Source organism: Thermobia domestica, chromosome 10, assembly GCF_964235325.1.
Source record: "Thermobia domestica chromosome 10, izTheDome1.hap1.1, whole genome shotgun sequence".
In the NCBI taxonomy this organism is placed as follows: Eukaryota; Metazoa; Arthropoda; class Insecta; order Zygentoma; family Lepismatidae; genus Thermobia; species Thermobia domestica.
Window position 1 is genome coordinate 105,745,673 of NC_137463.1, and position 14,196 is coordinate 105,759,868.

Below are 14,196 nucleotides of genomic sequence, written 5' to 3' on the forward strand. Positions count from 1 at the left end.
GATTAACGGCACACTGCTGGAGGTATCACTGGCAAAAGCGTACTCGTGGCAGATAGTCGACTGCTGACAAAGACTGCACTCGCTGCAGGATATATGGATACAGGCTCGCTTGACGACATACACGCCATATCTGCATGTCGTTTACACGTAGTTCATCCTTTAGGAAGACATTGATGCCAACATTATCTTCCTAGGTTAATTAGGAGCTAAGCTATTGAGATTTAAATTGAGTAACATTGAGGGACGTCCAGAATATGGCTATTTCACACCACCAGGCGGCTCAATGGCCATAACTCTGTAACGATGCATTTCCCGACATACGGTCATATGAACTTACTTTCTTGTCTACCCATAAGGAATTCACTCGATATTTTGCCATATATATATATATATATATATAGCGTGCTTTCTACAAATATAATCCAATATATCAATAAAGCTTTTGTGATAATTCATATATTAAAAATATGTTATGTCACTCTTCTCGCAAATACCTTAGTATATCAAATTCACGTATAATTATGTACTTTGAACTGGTTTTTATACACCTTTTCGCAACTCATTTGTTCGGAGTGTATTATGCAGAATATATCAGTTACAAATCGAGTTTGGATTAAACTATAAGCAGATAGACAGAACAGTGAAGATGATGATCCTGGAAGCTATATTTACAAGCTGTCTGAAGTTATAGAGTTATTGTGAATTCTATTAATAGTCTTTACGGAAAGGAATTTAAGTATTTGCTAGTTCATAATATAAGATATTATGAACTAGCAAATATTTATGTGCAAAGGAATCAAATACATGAATGAAGAATATATTATTTTAAGAAGGAACATATACATAGAGACAGTGCTTTTCTCTGACGGTACGCAACGAAATGTAATGCTGGCATCTTTCCCTGAAGTATTTTGAACTGTGGTTTTTTTGTATGAATTTTACAATTCAAACCGATCTGTAGATTGGTACAAGAAAATACGTTACGCATTTAAAAAGTAATCAGATCAATGGATGGTAGTTACTGTTAACTACTTCTACTTGTCTAGTTTTTTACATTTGGCTTCACAGGCAATCAGAGTCAGTATAATAATATATTCATGGTAAATACCGATACTTTTTCCCTAAGAAAAAAGCACTGCATATAGATATAGAGAATTACTACCAAATATGACATAGCAATATTAATGATGCATATATACAATTTAGTAAATTGAAAATACTGCAATGTATCTGCTGGAAATTATGCTTTACCCTTCTTTTAACTTACATAATTTTAACAAGTAATATCTTAGACCCTTATGAATAATTATGACGAAGAAGACTATATACATCATTTATTAAGAAAAAACGTCGAAAAATACTTTTATTATAATATATGTTGAATTTATAAATATGACTAAATAAAGACTTTTCAGCAATAATATATAATACTATATTTTTACAACATTACTCACCTGTAATGTTTAGATATCATTGTTCGTACAGAAATTACGTAGTGGAGAAAAATGGTTTTGAGATACAGCTACAAAGTACAACGGTAGTTAAATTTGGAATAAAAATACAAGAAAAAGGTTCGGTGTAAGGAAAAACAGAGAAAACTAACAACAGTTGTTTTACATGCGGGAATGTTGTAATGACACTTTTTTTTTTTTTTTTAACAAACTACTCTAAAAACTGGAAAATTCATTTACATCGTTCATCAGCAGATGAACGTAAATGAATGGACGTATTTTCCACTTTAACCACGCAATAATAATAATAATAATAAAAATACTGATTTCTGCTTCGTAAGTTGTACAGCACTGTTAATTGAGAGTATAATTATCTCAGGAACTTTCTTGAATTTGAATTTAAAAATAATGTTGAACTAACTTAACTAACTTCCATCCGTATTATTAACTTTTTCGTATACGTTTCAACGACTCCTTGTCATTATCTTCAGTGTCCGTTAAGGAATTTTTACGTCGTTTTGTTGTTTAGTATCAAAGCTACTAGGAAGAAAGAAAATGGAAACTTACGTTACAAATAATAATAACAATAATAATTTGAAGCCTCTTTATTTTTTCCATACTGAAGCTCAATTACAACAATATATAATACATTTTTTTTTTTAAAATATACAATTAAGCACCCTGTAACAGTTTAAAGATCACACTGTAAACATCAATAATTGTATATTCATATTAAACATATACCTCTCAACCACCAACTCGTGTAATATTACACTATCCACTCAATTAAACAAAGCAAAAAAAAAAAAAAAAAAAAAAAAGAATTAATCATTGAACACATAACGCTGAATACTTCTGGAAATTTTATTTCACATATATGTCTTCACACATTGCTTTACAAAATAATATCCACTTTTACTAGATTTTTCAACATTAAATTTATTCGGCACTGATCAACAATTAATTAATTGATTGATTGATTGGGGTTTAATGAGGACGTCAGCAAAGAGAATATTGACTAACAATTAAGAAGGTGTTATGTAGCAAGTAGCTGAAAGAGTTCTGCAGTTGTTCAAAAAGCAGAAGCAATTGCTGGTTCTGTAACCACAAAAAATAGTAACCTTCTCTCTTTACTAGGGTTGCTACCTAGACAAGTATATTTTCTTCTTATATTTCTAAATTTGCATGAAAGACACTGACTACACGAATGAACAACTGATTCTTAGACCTTAGTTTATTTACTACGCATCCAGGAAATTACCCAATTCTTGCAACAAAGTAAACAGATACCAATAAAAACGGTGATTTTGTACAACACAAGTTCAAGATATAACATTACTGTTCTACTTCATGTGCTTATTTATTGACTTTGTTTTTAGCGTGCACGCACTGTGTCTGTCAAAACTAAATCTACTCAAATTATTTAAATGATGAGTGGAAACAATAATTCAGTGGACTGCGTCCGTAAGATTTTTACTGGCCGGTTTGGGATACTTAAGCTGTCGCCTTCTTCACCAAGAAATTTACTCACAGTAAGACCGAGTTATTTTATAACCACAATTTGTACTTTTCGAGCAGGAGTTCATAGTTGGAAACAGACCTCCTGTTGAACTGGTAAGGTGTTCGTGTTAAATTGTCATTCTTTCACAAAGAAATTGCCATAGAAAATTTTTCTATATAAACAGTAATATAGCTCACTGTAGCACTAAACAACGTGGCTACAATGAGTTACATTATTTGGTTACCCTGTATTCTCTATCTCTGGAGGAAAACTGTTTTATCATCTACTTCTTCACTGCTTAGAAGGGAGCACATTTCTTGAGTGTCACAATCAAATTAGGAGCATATTACAATCCATGTTGATGTTAACATTGCATTTAATGCACTCAATTATTAAGCAAACTATGAAAGATCATGATTTCAACTGACCTTACTGAAACTACGAAAATTGCATCTTCACTAAAAATGCATCAAATTGAAACTTTAATTTTTTTTTTTTTCGATATGTGAGTGTTTTTTATATCGACCATTAAATGATTATATCAGTATGTAAAGAAACGTAATCATTGCTATGAATCCTTCAAAGAATGGATTTACTCGTAATAGATTATTTCAACTGTACTGCAAGTTTATATTCCAACTTTTATTGTTAAATTATTTCACTTTTTGATTAAGATAACAGTATACTAATATATTAGAGACCTTGTTTATTACACTTATGTCTTAAATATCGCTTTCAAGTTTTCGTCGATAGATAAAAATCTGATATCCGTATTAGCTTCATCAGATGAACTTTTCACAGGGCGAGTCTTACTCTGAAATTTCCTGTAGACATTATAATAGTTCGAATTCTCGAAATAAGTTCTTAAGATTATTGATATACACAAGGAAGATGTACTCCATATACAATATAATTACAGAAGTATAAGAACAGTAGCAAGTTTATGAGTTTTTCAACTCCCGGAAGAACGAACGACAATCTAGATGGTATATATAAATTAATCGCTATTGAAGAGTTGCTTGAACTACCGCATTGCGATCAAATTCTTGTTGATAAGTTGTTTTGTAATTTGTTAACTTTAGAAGCATAATTCCACTGGATGCAAGCGGATTGAAACCAACAATAAAGGCGATATATGGGAAATATTACGACGAAGCTACTATCTTCTTTATGGTTAGTGAACTAACGTTATTACTGCTGGTGAGTGTATTATAAAACCAAAAGTTTTTGTTTCAGAGTGCACTTTCGATTTTATGACAATAACCATTTACGAGAGACCTGCAAAGGATAGGTATTTGAACTGACGTAACGAGTTCCTAAATCAGCAGGTTGTATAAGAAATTCAAACCACCTCATTTTGAGCCCATGGAACTCTTACTCTACCTAATATATGACCGTAATAGAAACCTGAAATAATTTTAAACTAATCAACGCAGATATTAGAAATTTTCTGTACAGTGGACCCTCGGGTTACAAACTTAATCCGCTCCATAACGCTGTTCGTGAACCGAATTTATTTTTCCCATTGAAACTAATGTAAATACAATTAATCCATTCTAACCACAGAAACAGGGTAGGTACTTTTTATATTTTTAAGTGTTTTTTCTGTGAAAGAATATAGAATGAAAATAATAATATCCTTTTTAAAGACAAATAAGTAACACTAAATTAAACAAAGCAGTATAAGGGCTAAAACAATACAAAAAACAAAAAGAACAAAAAGTAGTTTTTGCATACAGCACTCTGACAGATAATGTTTACGGTATACGTAAAAAGCACTGCTGCGTGTGAAATTGTCGGTACAGGCGTTCGTAAGCCGGGAGAAAAACTGTTCACAAAACTTTTTCATAAATTGATTTCGCTCGCGAACCCTGGGTCCACTGTATCCCCTGTTTCTCCAGGTAGCGCCGAAACGTTGTTCGAGGAATATTGAAATTTCTGGCAACACGCGAAACATTCTCTCCTGCTAGGACCGTTTCTGCAGCCTTTCGTAATGTTTCCTCGTCGTGTTTAACGTACGTGCGCGGCGTCCTCAGCATACAATATAATGCTTCCTCTTGCAGCAAGCTCTTGTCTTCGTCTTGAAGATTACTCATATCTCCATAAAGTCCTGACGAGTCTGGAAACCATGAATTACCAAGTAAGACACAAGCAAATGAAACTACTATAGTTAGTTATTGTTATATAAACATTGTAGCTATATCTAGGTTAATGAAAAGTATATTAAGTGTTAAAATTTGATACTGGTAACATACTATATTGCTTATAGCTGTATGAAATCAGCAAATATAGTGTTAGTTTAACTGTTCACCAGATGTACAAAGTCTAACCAAGTAATGTGAATTCAAAATACACATTTTATCTTCTAAGAAACTTTTTAACTCAGTCAATATTCATACTTAGTTTCCAATTATACTTTTCATTTAAAAAAAAAAAAAATGGTTAGAAAACACAGAAATTCGCAGTACTAGAGAATTATAGAAAATGTAATATCATCCGACATTTCGGCATAACTTCGGAAGGGGGGTGGGGGGTGACGTACTAATGAGACACGCCCCAAAACATGTCTATTATTTTTCAAGTATTGATGTGTAATAACTAAAGAATCAAATATGGCACAAAATATTTATGTTTACAATAGTTACATAGCTATGCTACAGTTTACGTTGTTGTTATGCATTCAAACCCTTGAGGTTACAGTGCATAAGTTTCTCATTGGTCTGATTGGAATTTAGCATCAATTTCAGTACCCAGGCTACATGAGAGTTGCGCCATTTATGATGGAGTCCCGATCACCATGCGTCCGAATTTTTCAAGGCTCTCCCACCGGTGGAAATCAAACTCAGTGCATTAGTCACTAGACCAGTAGGGACGGTACGTAAGTTCAAGTTCGTGCCTGCGTGGTAAGCAAATTTAAGCCTTTACATTGGCCTACATATTTTCAACAAACTAAAACTATTGCTCTCTACACAATATTCTTATAAGCACAAATGAAATCAAATGTTTAAACAAACGTTATGGCAACGTGTTTCGTCCCCCATCCCCTATTTGTGACTGTTTCATCACTCAAGAGGCAAAGTTAGTTGGAAAAGGAGTAATAGATCTCGAGCTTACAACACGTACTTACATGTACGGATAAATGTATGTAACTTCCGTACATACCAACATATCGTGATACTTTAGTTTTACACAGTTTACTGAAGCTTAAGAAAAAAAGAAAGATCTTCGGACTAGTTAATTTCAGAAATGCATATACGTCTTATTTTCAAATATATATATATGGATGATACCCAATGATACTACCTAGGTATATAGTTACCATGAAATTTTATATTTCTTGACTTCCCAGATACCTAGTAACCAGAAAATCATCTGTTATCATTGCGAGCTTATTAATAACTGTCTAAATTTAGAATAATGTAAGAACCAAAAAAGTACATTAATGTTGCTTACATGTTATGTCAGTCCCATCTGCCTCTTGTCCACATACTGAAAACTTCACAACGAAATAATCATTGAACCTGAGATAATACTAAAGGTAATCTGAATGTTACCATTTAGTTTCTTAGCTATAAATGCCTTACAAATAATTTAAAGTACCTCTGACTTGATTTTAACTTAATATTTGTATTTTAAAAAAAGTTTCGCATTCTGGTTTATGTATTTGTTGATTAGCTCTTAGTTTTTCCGATTCAAAGCACCTTTTCGAAATTCCCAGTAGTAACTCGAATATACACAACTTGGAATATGTAACATCCTATTTTACTGAGAACATTAAATTAAAACCAAGTTACGACCTACTTTATGTTAATCGCACACCCACTGCAAATACAGTGGTGATAACGTTATGTAGCTTCAATCGAAACCAAACAATCAAATCTATTGATCTATGTAAAATGGAAAAAGATTTTCGAAAATTAAACTCATGCTAGAGGTACGAGGTTTTGCTCCAGACCAAGAAAAGATATTCCCTTCCTTGATTAACAGGACTATTGGGCAACAAATCCACATAAATATATAGTTAAGTTTATGGAAACCTTAAAGGAAAATGTTATTTTTTGATTCTTACAAAAATACAGAATTAATATTTTTTTCAAATACTATACACGATGCGTAAGAGATTGGCTGCATTTGTAAAGTCAGTGTAACAGTTAACCAGAAAAAAAACAATAATTCTTGCGACACAAAGAAGAAAAAAAGTTTGAAAGCGTACACAAACAAATATAATTTGCAAGAAGTACCCTAGGTGGGGTTAAAAGTTGGTAAGAATATTCTTTTCTCACGTTCATAAAATTTACTACGGAAGTAAGGCAAGTTATTACAAAATGATTCGACTTGGAACAGTCATGAAGAAGATGGATAATACTTAGGCTGCCATTTTCGTAATACATGGCATCTCCTACTATGAGTATTATTTCAAATGATAAAATAAAGCAGTTTCTCCAATCTCGTAATCGCTAAATAAATTATTATGATATATTAATGCTCTTCAGCTCGATTACAACCAGCCCAAAGAATAAAATTATTACGATTGACTAATACTTTTCAACTAGATTTATGAGTATTTTTTTGCTGCGGGAATTATCGTTTTGAACACCCCGGATTCTAACAGTTTCTCTACAGTCACTGTATAAGAATATAAGTTATTTCAGACTCCAAAAAATAGCATACTTCTCCACTACCACAATAACATGCATTAAAAATTTAAAAGAGAAAAAATACATACCTTTGAAAAGGAACCACGTTTACTACTTTACGGGCAAGGTTATTTTAGTAGAAAGTGTACATATACATACAGTAAACATGTACAAGTATAAGTGTATCAGAAAGTGAGAATCTTCGGAAACCGTCGGCACAATATCGGATTTCGTGTAGGTTTTCTAAAGATAACGGAAAGAGGGTGTCATTTATTTGTTGGTGACATTTACTATATACAGGACAGAATATGTATGTGAATTCAGGGGTCTTGTGCTGTCAATTTAAGTAAATAAAACCCTTACTCAAACTCATTGATGCTAGTACCACTGTAGTTATCAACTTTCCTCACACAAACACCATTTGTTTGAACTGCACCATCAGCTAACTCTAAAGACAGCATAAGTAAGATCTCTCGGAACGAAAAATGTATGATTAGTATTACAGGGCTTATAGTGCTCTGCTCTCTTGTAAATAGTTGAAAAGTGACCAAAATCTCATCATGTCCTTGTTTTCCTTTGTCAATTTCTCCATCACTTCTCTCTTTGTTGGTTATTTTGTTTCATCTTTTCTTCTTTACTTCTTTTTTGAGCTTCCTTCTTTCTTAGGTTTTCTAAGTATGCTTTCTAGTTGCGATAAGCAGACTTAGCAGATGTAAGAAGCTTCTGAGTAACTGGAATCAATTCTGGCCTATTTCCGAATTTCTTCATCCCAGACATTATATTTAACTTAGCATTGAGAGTTCTCAAAGCCATGAAATATTTAAATTCATCACCTACTCTTAAGAAGAACATACAATAAGCATAATACAAGACTAACATGATGAACCACACGAATACACACACACAACGCTGAGCAGAGCGTTAACTATTACTAGAGAAAACTGAAAGACTATTATGATAGAAGAAAGAGCAGACACAGAAGGGTTCTCAACCCCATCTTGAGAGCTTAAACATCCACCAACCATCCACTGTGCTTTAGAAAGAATAAAAGCTGAAGTGAGAATAAAGCTGACTGTTTCACATGTGGCAGCAAGTACTCAAGCTTTCAGAAGAGTAATAAGTAACAAGTTTCTGCCTTTTTCCATTTATTTTTATATTTTTCTTAGAAAACTGCCAATGCAAAACACAAAATCAGACAAAAAAGTCACTTTACCTCCCAAAAAAGTAACTTTTAGTGACAAATTTGAAAAAAAGTAACTTTTAGTTTAAAAAAGTGACTCGCTATGAGCCTTGGTATTAGTATTGTGACAGGCAGAAAAAGTGAAATTTAAAATTTTAGTTCAGGTGTTCTTCGTAGTTTTACTTATATTAGTTTTACTTCGTTTCGTAAACCACATACTACAATGAACTTGAACTTGTTAATGTCAATAATATAAGCTTTTTAACGAATAAAGATATAAACATTAGAAGACAGTTTACGTGTAATGTCTAAAAATAGTACAAAAATGTACTATAGAAATAAGTTGAAATACGTGCTATTATCAACTCTAAAGTTGCGCGGCCACAGTTCAGAAACATCTCTAAAGGTACAAAAGTTACACTTCCGTTAAAACAAGTGTTACAATTCTGTTTATAATGTAAAAATTAATGAAGTACAATTCCATCTTGAGTCTTATATAAACTACTGAAAATAAAGGATCAATATCTAATGATCTACCAGTGAGCAAAATCGTTCAGTTTGAAATCTATATATCTTACATAGAGTAAACAAACACAATATTTTCAGTTTTATCTACTTTACTTCGGATTCAAATTTCAGGATTCGGTAGGCATTGGTTAAGATCTGGCTCTCTATTTAACATAGTTCTTTTTTACATGTGATACTGTTTCTTCGTAAAATTACAAAACATTATTATCCCATTTAATGTAATACAGATTTATTTGGTTACGTCAATGTTGCCAAATCTATTAATTATGAATACAATATTATATAAAAATAATGAGCACCTAAAAGCTTCTAGAATTAATCTCTTGCGAATGGGTACGGTTTCAACTCTATCTGAATATAGCTATGGTTACTGATTTGCTTGTCTTCGTAAGATGGGTCTATAAATGAACCGAGCGAAACGAATTAACGACTTATACAAACCAGGTCGAAACTAACTCCAGAGATCTTGCGTACAAAAGTTCGTGTAGATTTGAGTTTTACTCAGGTTGCTAATTTTCACCATGCCCGACTTCCAAAGGAATCACCTAGTATTTCTAAATGATAGTACATTTCGATAACTGTTAATTCTGACCAAGGTTGTACCGAGGGCAGAATATAGAGGATTAGACCTCCATAAAATTTCTGCGTTTACACTAGGTAAAATGGTATTTTAATTCACATTCAACTACCTCTAGTAAGGTTTCTCGCTGTTTTAGACACATCCTCCTCCTCCCAAATTTTTTGAGGGCTTCGATGATTCTAACTGAATTCTAGAAATATTTGTTCATTTTAAGACTGTATATCTGATTTTCTCGCTCTGCCTAACTACTGTTAACTACGAGAGTTAGGAGCCTGATTTGGAGTAGGAAAACTGTTACTACAACTCTTCCAAATGTATAGTGTTGTTTGTATAGTCACACAAATTAATTAATGTAGTCTACGTTGTGTACTCAAATGTTTGAAAAAAAATATATATATATATATTATGAGCTCGAAACGGTGTAAGTATGTAAGGGCTTGCTATTCGTGCTATAGGATGCATATTTAATACTTACTAAAACTGTCCTCATTTTAAATAAATACACTTTTATTTATTCAATGGTCTACGTTTCGGCTAAGACTTACGTTCGTGTTGTGTTCGTTTACTTAATTTGAAAAGATGCATTTCAATGTACAGAAAAGACTGTTGGAAATGAGTAAGTTAAGGATACAGGAAAAGGAATCAATAGTGAATAGTTCGTCAAGCAATAGCATTTTTCTAAAAGGATCTTTGTTTAGGATAGCAATAATCATTTGCCGAAACGTACACATATGAATATTTTTTTAACGTAAGTAAATATTAATGAGTATATAAAAGCTTGTTAAAAATATAATTTGGTTTTGTTTAATCTATGTAGCTATTCTTTATATTTTCAACCCAAATTATTATTACTAAGGAATTATTATGATATAAACATGAAGGCTATATTATGAAAACGTGATTTATTTTAATTTTGGGTAGTAGTACACGTATACATTTCGTGAAAATAGGCAAATGCAACACATCCACCGTGTAGTTATAATCAATTGCTGACCTTAAACAAAAGTGTAATAACATTCTTTGAGTTACAGGAATTTAAAAACAAACAAAAACGAATAAGAAGAAAATTAAAAAGAAACTTCATTTTGTTGCTTATAACTTCTTCCACGCATGAAATACAATAAAGTGGTATGTGGTATATTAAATTCTTTGGCAACTCGTCTTAAGCCTCCATGCATCATCACTTTGTCTGCGGCTTTCTTCAACAACTGTCTCTTCTCGTCACGTGTCTTGAAGCTTCGATAACCAAACGAATCAGATATGCCTGGCGAATGTTGGACTGTCGTGAACTGTTGATAGGAAGTAAAATCATTGTAGTTCATATCTTCTGCATCAGGGAATGTGGGTGAGTCTGCAAGCATTACAGATACGTGTTACTGCACTAATACGTTTCTTGCTAAACAACTGATATAATTATTAAGAAAAAGTGAATTAACAGCGAATAAAGAAAGTCGCTAATACTCTTTCAAATATAATAATAATATCTGGCACATCAATATTAACTTCATGATATAACTGACTTTATTATGCCTGTACATTTGTCTTGTGAAAATTTTCAGAAAACAACTCTGTCCCTTTTGCTACAACAATATAGAGAGAAAAACTAACGCCGAAACAAAGTTCATTTTATTTACAGCTTTGTCACACGAAAATAGAGTATAATCACTAGAGCTATCAATTTTAGGTGCAACATTTTGATGACGAAGTACAAAAGTTTGGGGAAAAAGTGCAAATTTCAAATATTAACGTTTATACAAACAGTACCAAAACTAATTACATCGTATATGATACATAGACGCAAAATTCACTGAGGTATTAAAAAGTCTGCATAAAATAAATACCAGAACACAATGTTATTACAGACTGTTAAACAGATAACATTTAACACTTCAATGTTTCTTTCGGTGATGCATTTCTAGTCATTAAGCAAGGGTCGTGGCTATGTTGTTAGCGTACGCGGCCTTGGCCTGGGAGATCCAGGTTCGATTCCCAGTGGGAAATAATGGAGTTCGGATCCCACGTTATGTATTAGGTCCATATCTCATATAGGCTTAGTGCTAAAAGGGATGCTAAAGTCTAAATAAACCAACCAATCAACCCATCTAAGTCAACTAAGTGAACACTTGTATGTAGAAAAGCACTCAACAATACAAGGTGGTTATAGCTGTGATTGGTCAATTTGATATTGCCACCTTCCTTTACTTCCTATTCAATAGCTTTGGCCTTAAGGAATTGAACTGAAGCGAAACTAATATGATGCCACACACGCTCATAGTTCTTTGTTTAATTATTACAGGAATAAAATGTGGAAAAGGATACAGAAGAAAATATTTAAAAAGCTCAAAAAGATGGCGACATTAAGAAAAGACGCAAAAACGTACTTGCATTAAAAAAATCACAAAAAGTTGCAACCAAAACTAAGTAGGCGTATTTATTAACGTTTTCTCTGCAAGGCAAAGTGATATGGGCATTTTAGTAGCAAAAATAACAAGATGCAGCACCTAAATTCCTAACTCTAATAATCACTATCTAGCAACAAATACAACTTTAATAATATAACTGGAGGTACGGTAGCTCAGTAGTAGAGCTCTTAGTTCTGGTGCGAGGAGTCCCTGGTTCGATCTCCGGTAAACAACACTGTGTTCGTGGGTTTTCTCGGGTTCCTTCCACATTCTCATTCCACCAATTATTCCATCTTCATTCACTAGCCTTAATCATCCGTCTCCCTTAGTCTTTAGGGCATAATCATGAGACATTAAACTGAAAGATTTCATTTCACTTTAATAATGTAACTGAAAAGGCGAACAACGATGAGCATTCATTGTCAAGTAACCACTCACAAAACTGTGTTTCATTTTCCCCACGTCTAGTTGCTCTTTTAAGAGAAAATCTTTAAGCATTTGTTTTCTTCTAAATAGCAAGGTAAGATAAACTTCAAGATATTATATATATAATGTAAAACTGTTGCTGATACTATTCCAATTCTTAACCAGACTCCCTTCATCCAGATTTAGTTTAGGTTTTTTTAATCCTAATGTATTGAGATTTATACACGTTCATTTCTACTGATTAAATCGTTTGGTGGATAATGCTGACATCTTTAATACATTGATTGGACATCCCTAAATGTTTTAAGAACCCAGAGAGAGCCGGGTACTCATGTTCTTCTTTGTCATACCAATACACGAATTATTATATTGACAGATAATTTCGTGGACTTCTACATAGATAAACTGTTATTCAATATTACAGAGGGATTTATACGTAAAATTGAAAGCATATTTATTTAAAATTTTGTTGAAATCAAATGACAGCTTTGGCCGAAGTGGAAAGCAAATTAATGTATTGTTTGATTTACTTGTTACCTTATTGTTGGACGTGCTATTTAAATCGTAAGCTCGTTTTCTAAATTTTTCGCAACATAGATCTATAGGCATAAAAGTCAGTTTTATTATTATTTCTTTTTTAATGTTTAACAGTGGTTCTATGAATGGAATTAATGCCTTTTGTCTCTGAGTGTTCTAGAAGGATAACATTGGATAAGTATTCATCATCCGAAAATTTGTGAATTATTCACTTTTCAACGATGCCTTCGAAAGAAATGCGTTTGTATAGAAGACGGAAGTCGGTAACGGATATCTCATACAAATCCTGCCTGTGACAAATATTATCCATCGAATAAACAAATCGACTGGCAAAAAGAGTTGTGGAAGAGCCAAAAGATGCCCTAGCAGTCCCCACCAAAGAAATATTTAGTAGCACTATAGTAGAGAACTGAATGAAAATAAAACTAAGTAATACATTGGTAGTGATTAAGTCAAATACGGAATCCCTGTTATCACATATAACTACTTTTGGGATAGAAAGTTGGCGAAAAGTATTATGAATTTAAGTACATACTGATGAAAGCCAGTTATTAGACAAAAATCTATGTGAATAAAATAAGAATAAGGGGGTCTGATTAAAGATTCCAAGTTAAGACTATGAAAGAATAAATAAAATTAAATATTATGACTATTCAAGGTCAAGTATACAATTAGACACAACACACGTTTGATTGTATGTTCAACTGTAAAATACGAAAAGAAAAAAAAAAAGTTTCGAAACATGGAATGTATTCTCTCATCATTTTTATTGCTTGAGTGTAAAATGGTAAAGGAACGAATTCGTTCCACATTTAAAGAAGATTCATGGTACTTTCTTAAATTTTCCTGATTTCCCTTAAATGTAGCACGTACATATCATCTCATCCTGCTGAACTTAATAATAATAATAATAATAATAATAACAAATGAAAAACTTTCGCAAAAAAATGTCTG

At 32.5% G+C, this 14,196-nt stretch overlaps 1 protein-coding gene across 4 annotated transcripts in view; it reads right to left on the reverse strand.

Moving 5' to 3' along the window:
- Positions 1-14,196, reverse strand: part of LOC145662627 (uncharacterized) — a 257,675-nt gene that overhangs the window by 40,271 nt on the left and 203,208 nt on the right. Inside the window, exon 5 of one of the 4 annotated variants that reach the window (XM_081728388.1) lies at positions 2,060-5,071. The exons of 2 other annotated variants lie outside the window; for them this stretch is intronic. In XM_081728388.1, coding sequence (XP_081584514.1) covers positions 4,785-5,071 — 287 coding nt within the window. In that variant the 3' untranslated portion in view covers positions 2,060-4,784. Of the gene's footprint in view, positions 1-2,059; positions 5,072-10,778; positions 11,229-14,196 lie in introns of those variants that run through there. One more of the 4 variants, XM_081728389.1, reaches the window with a different exon arrangement.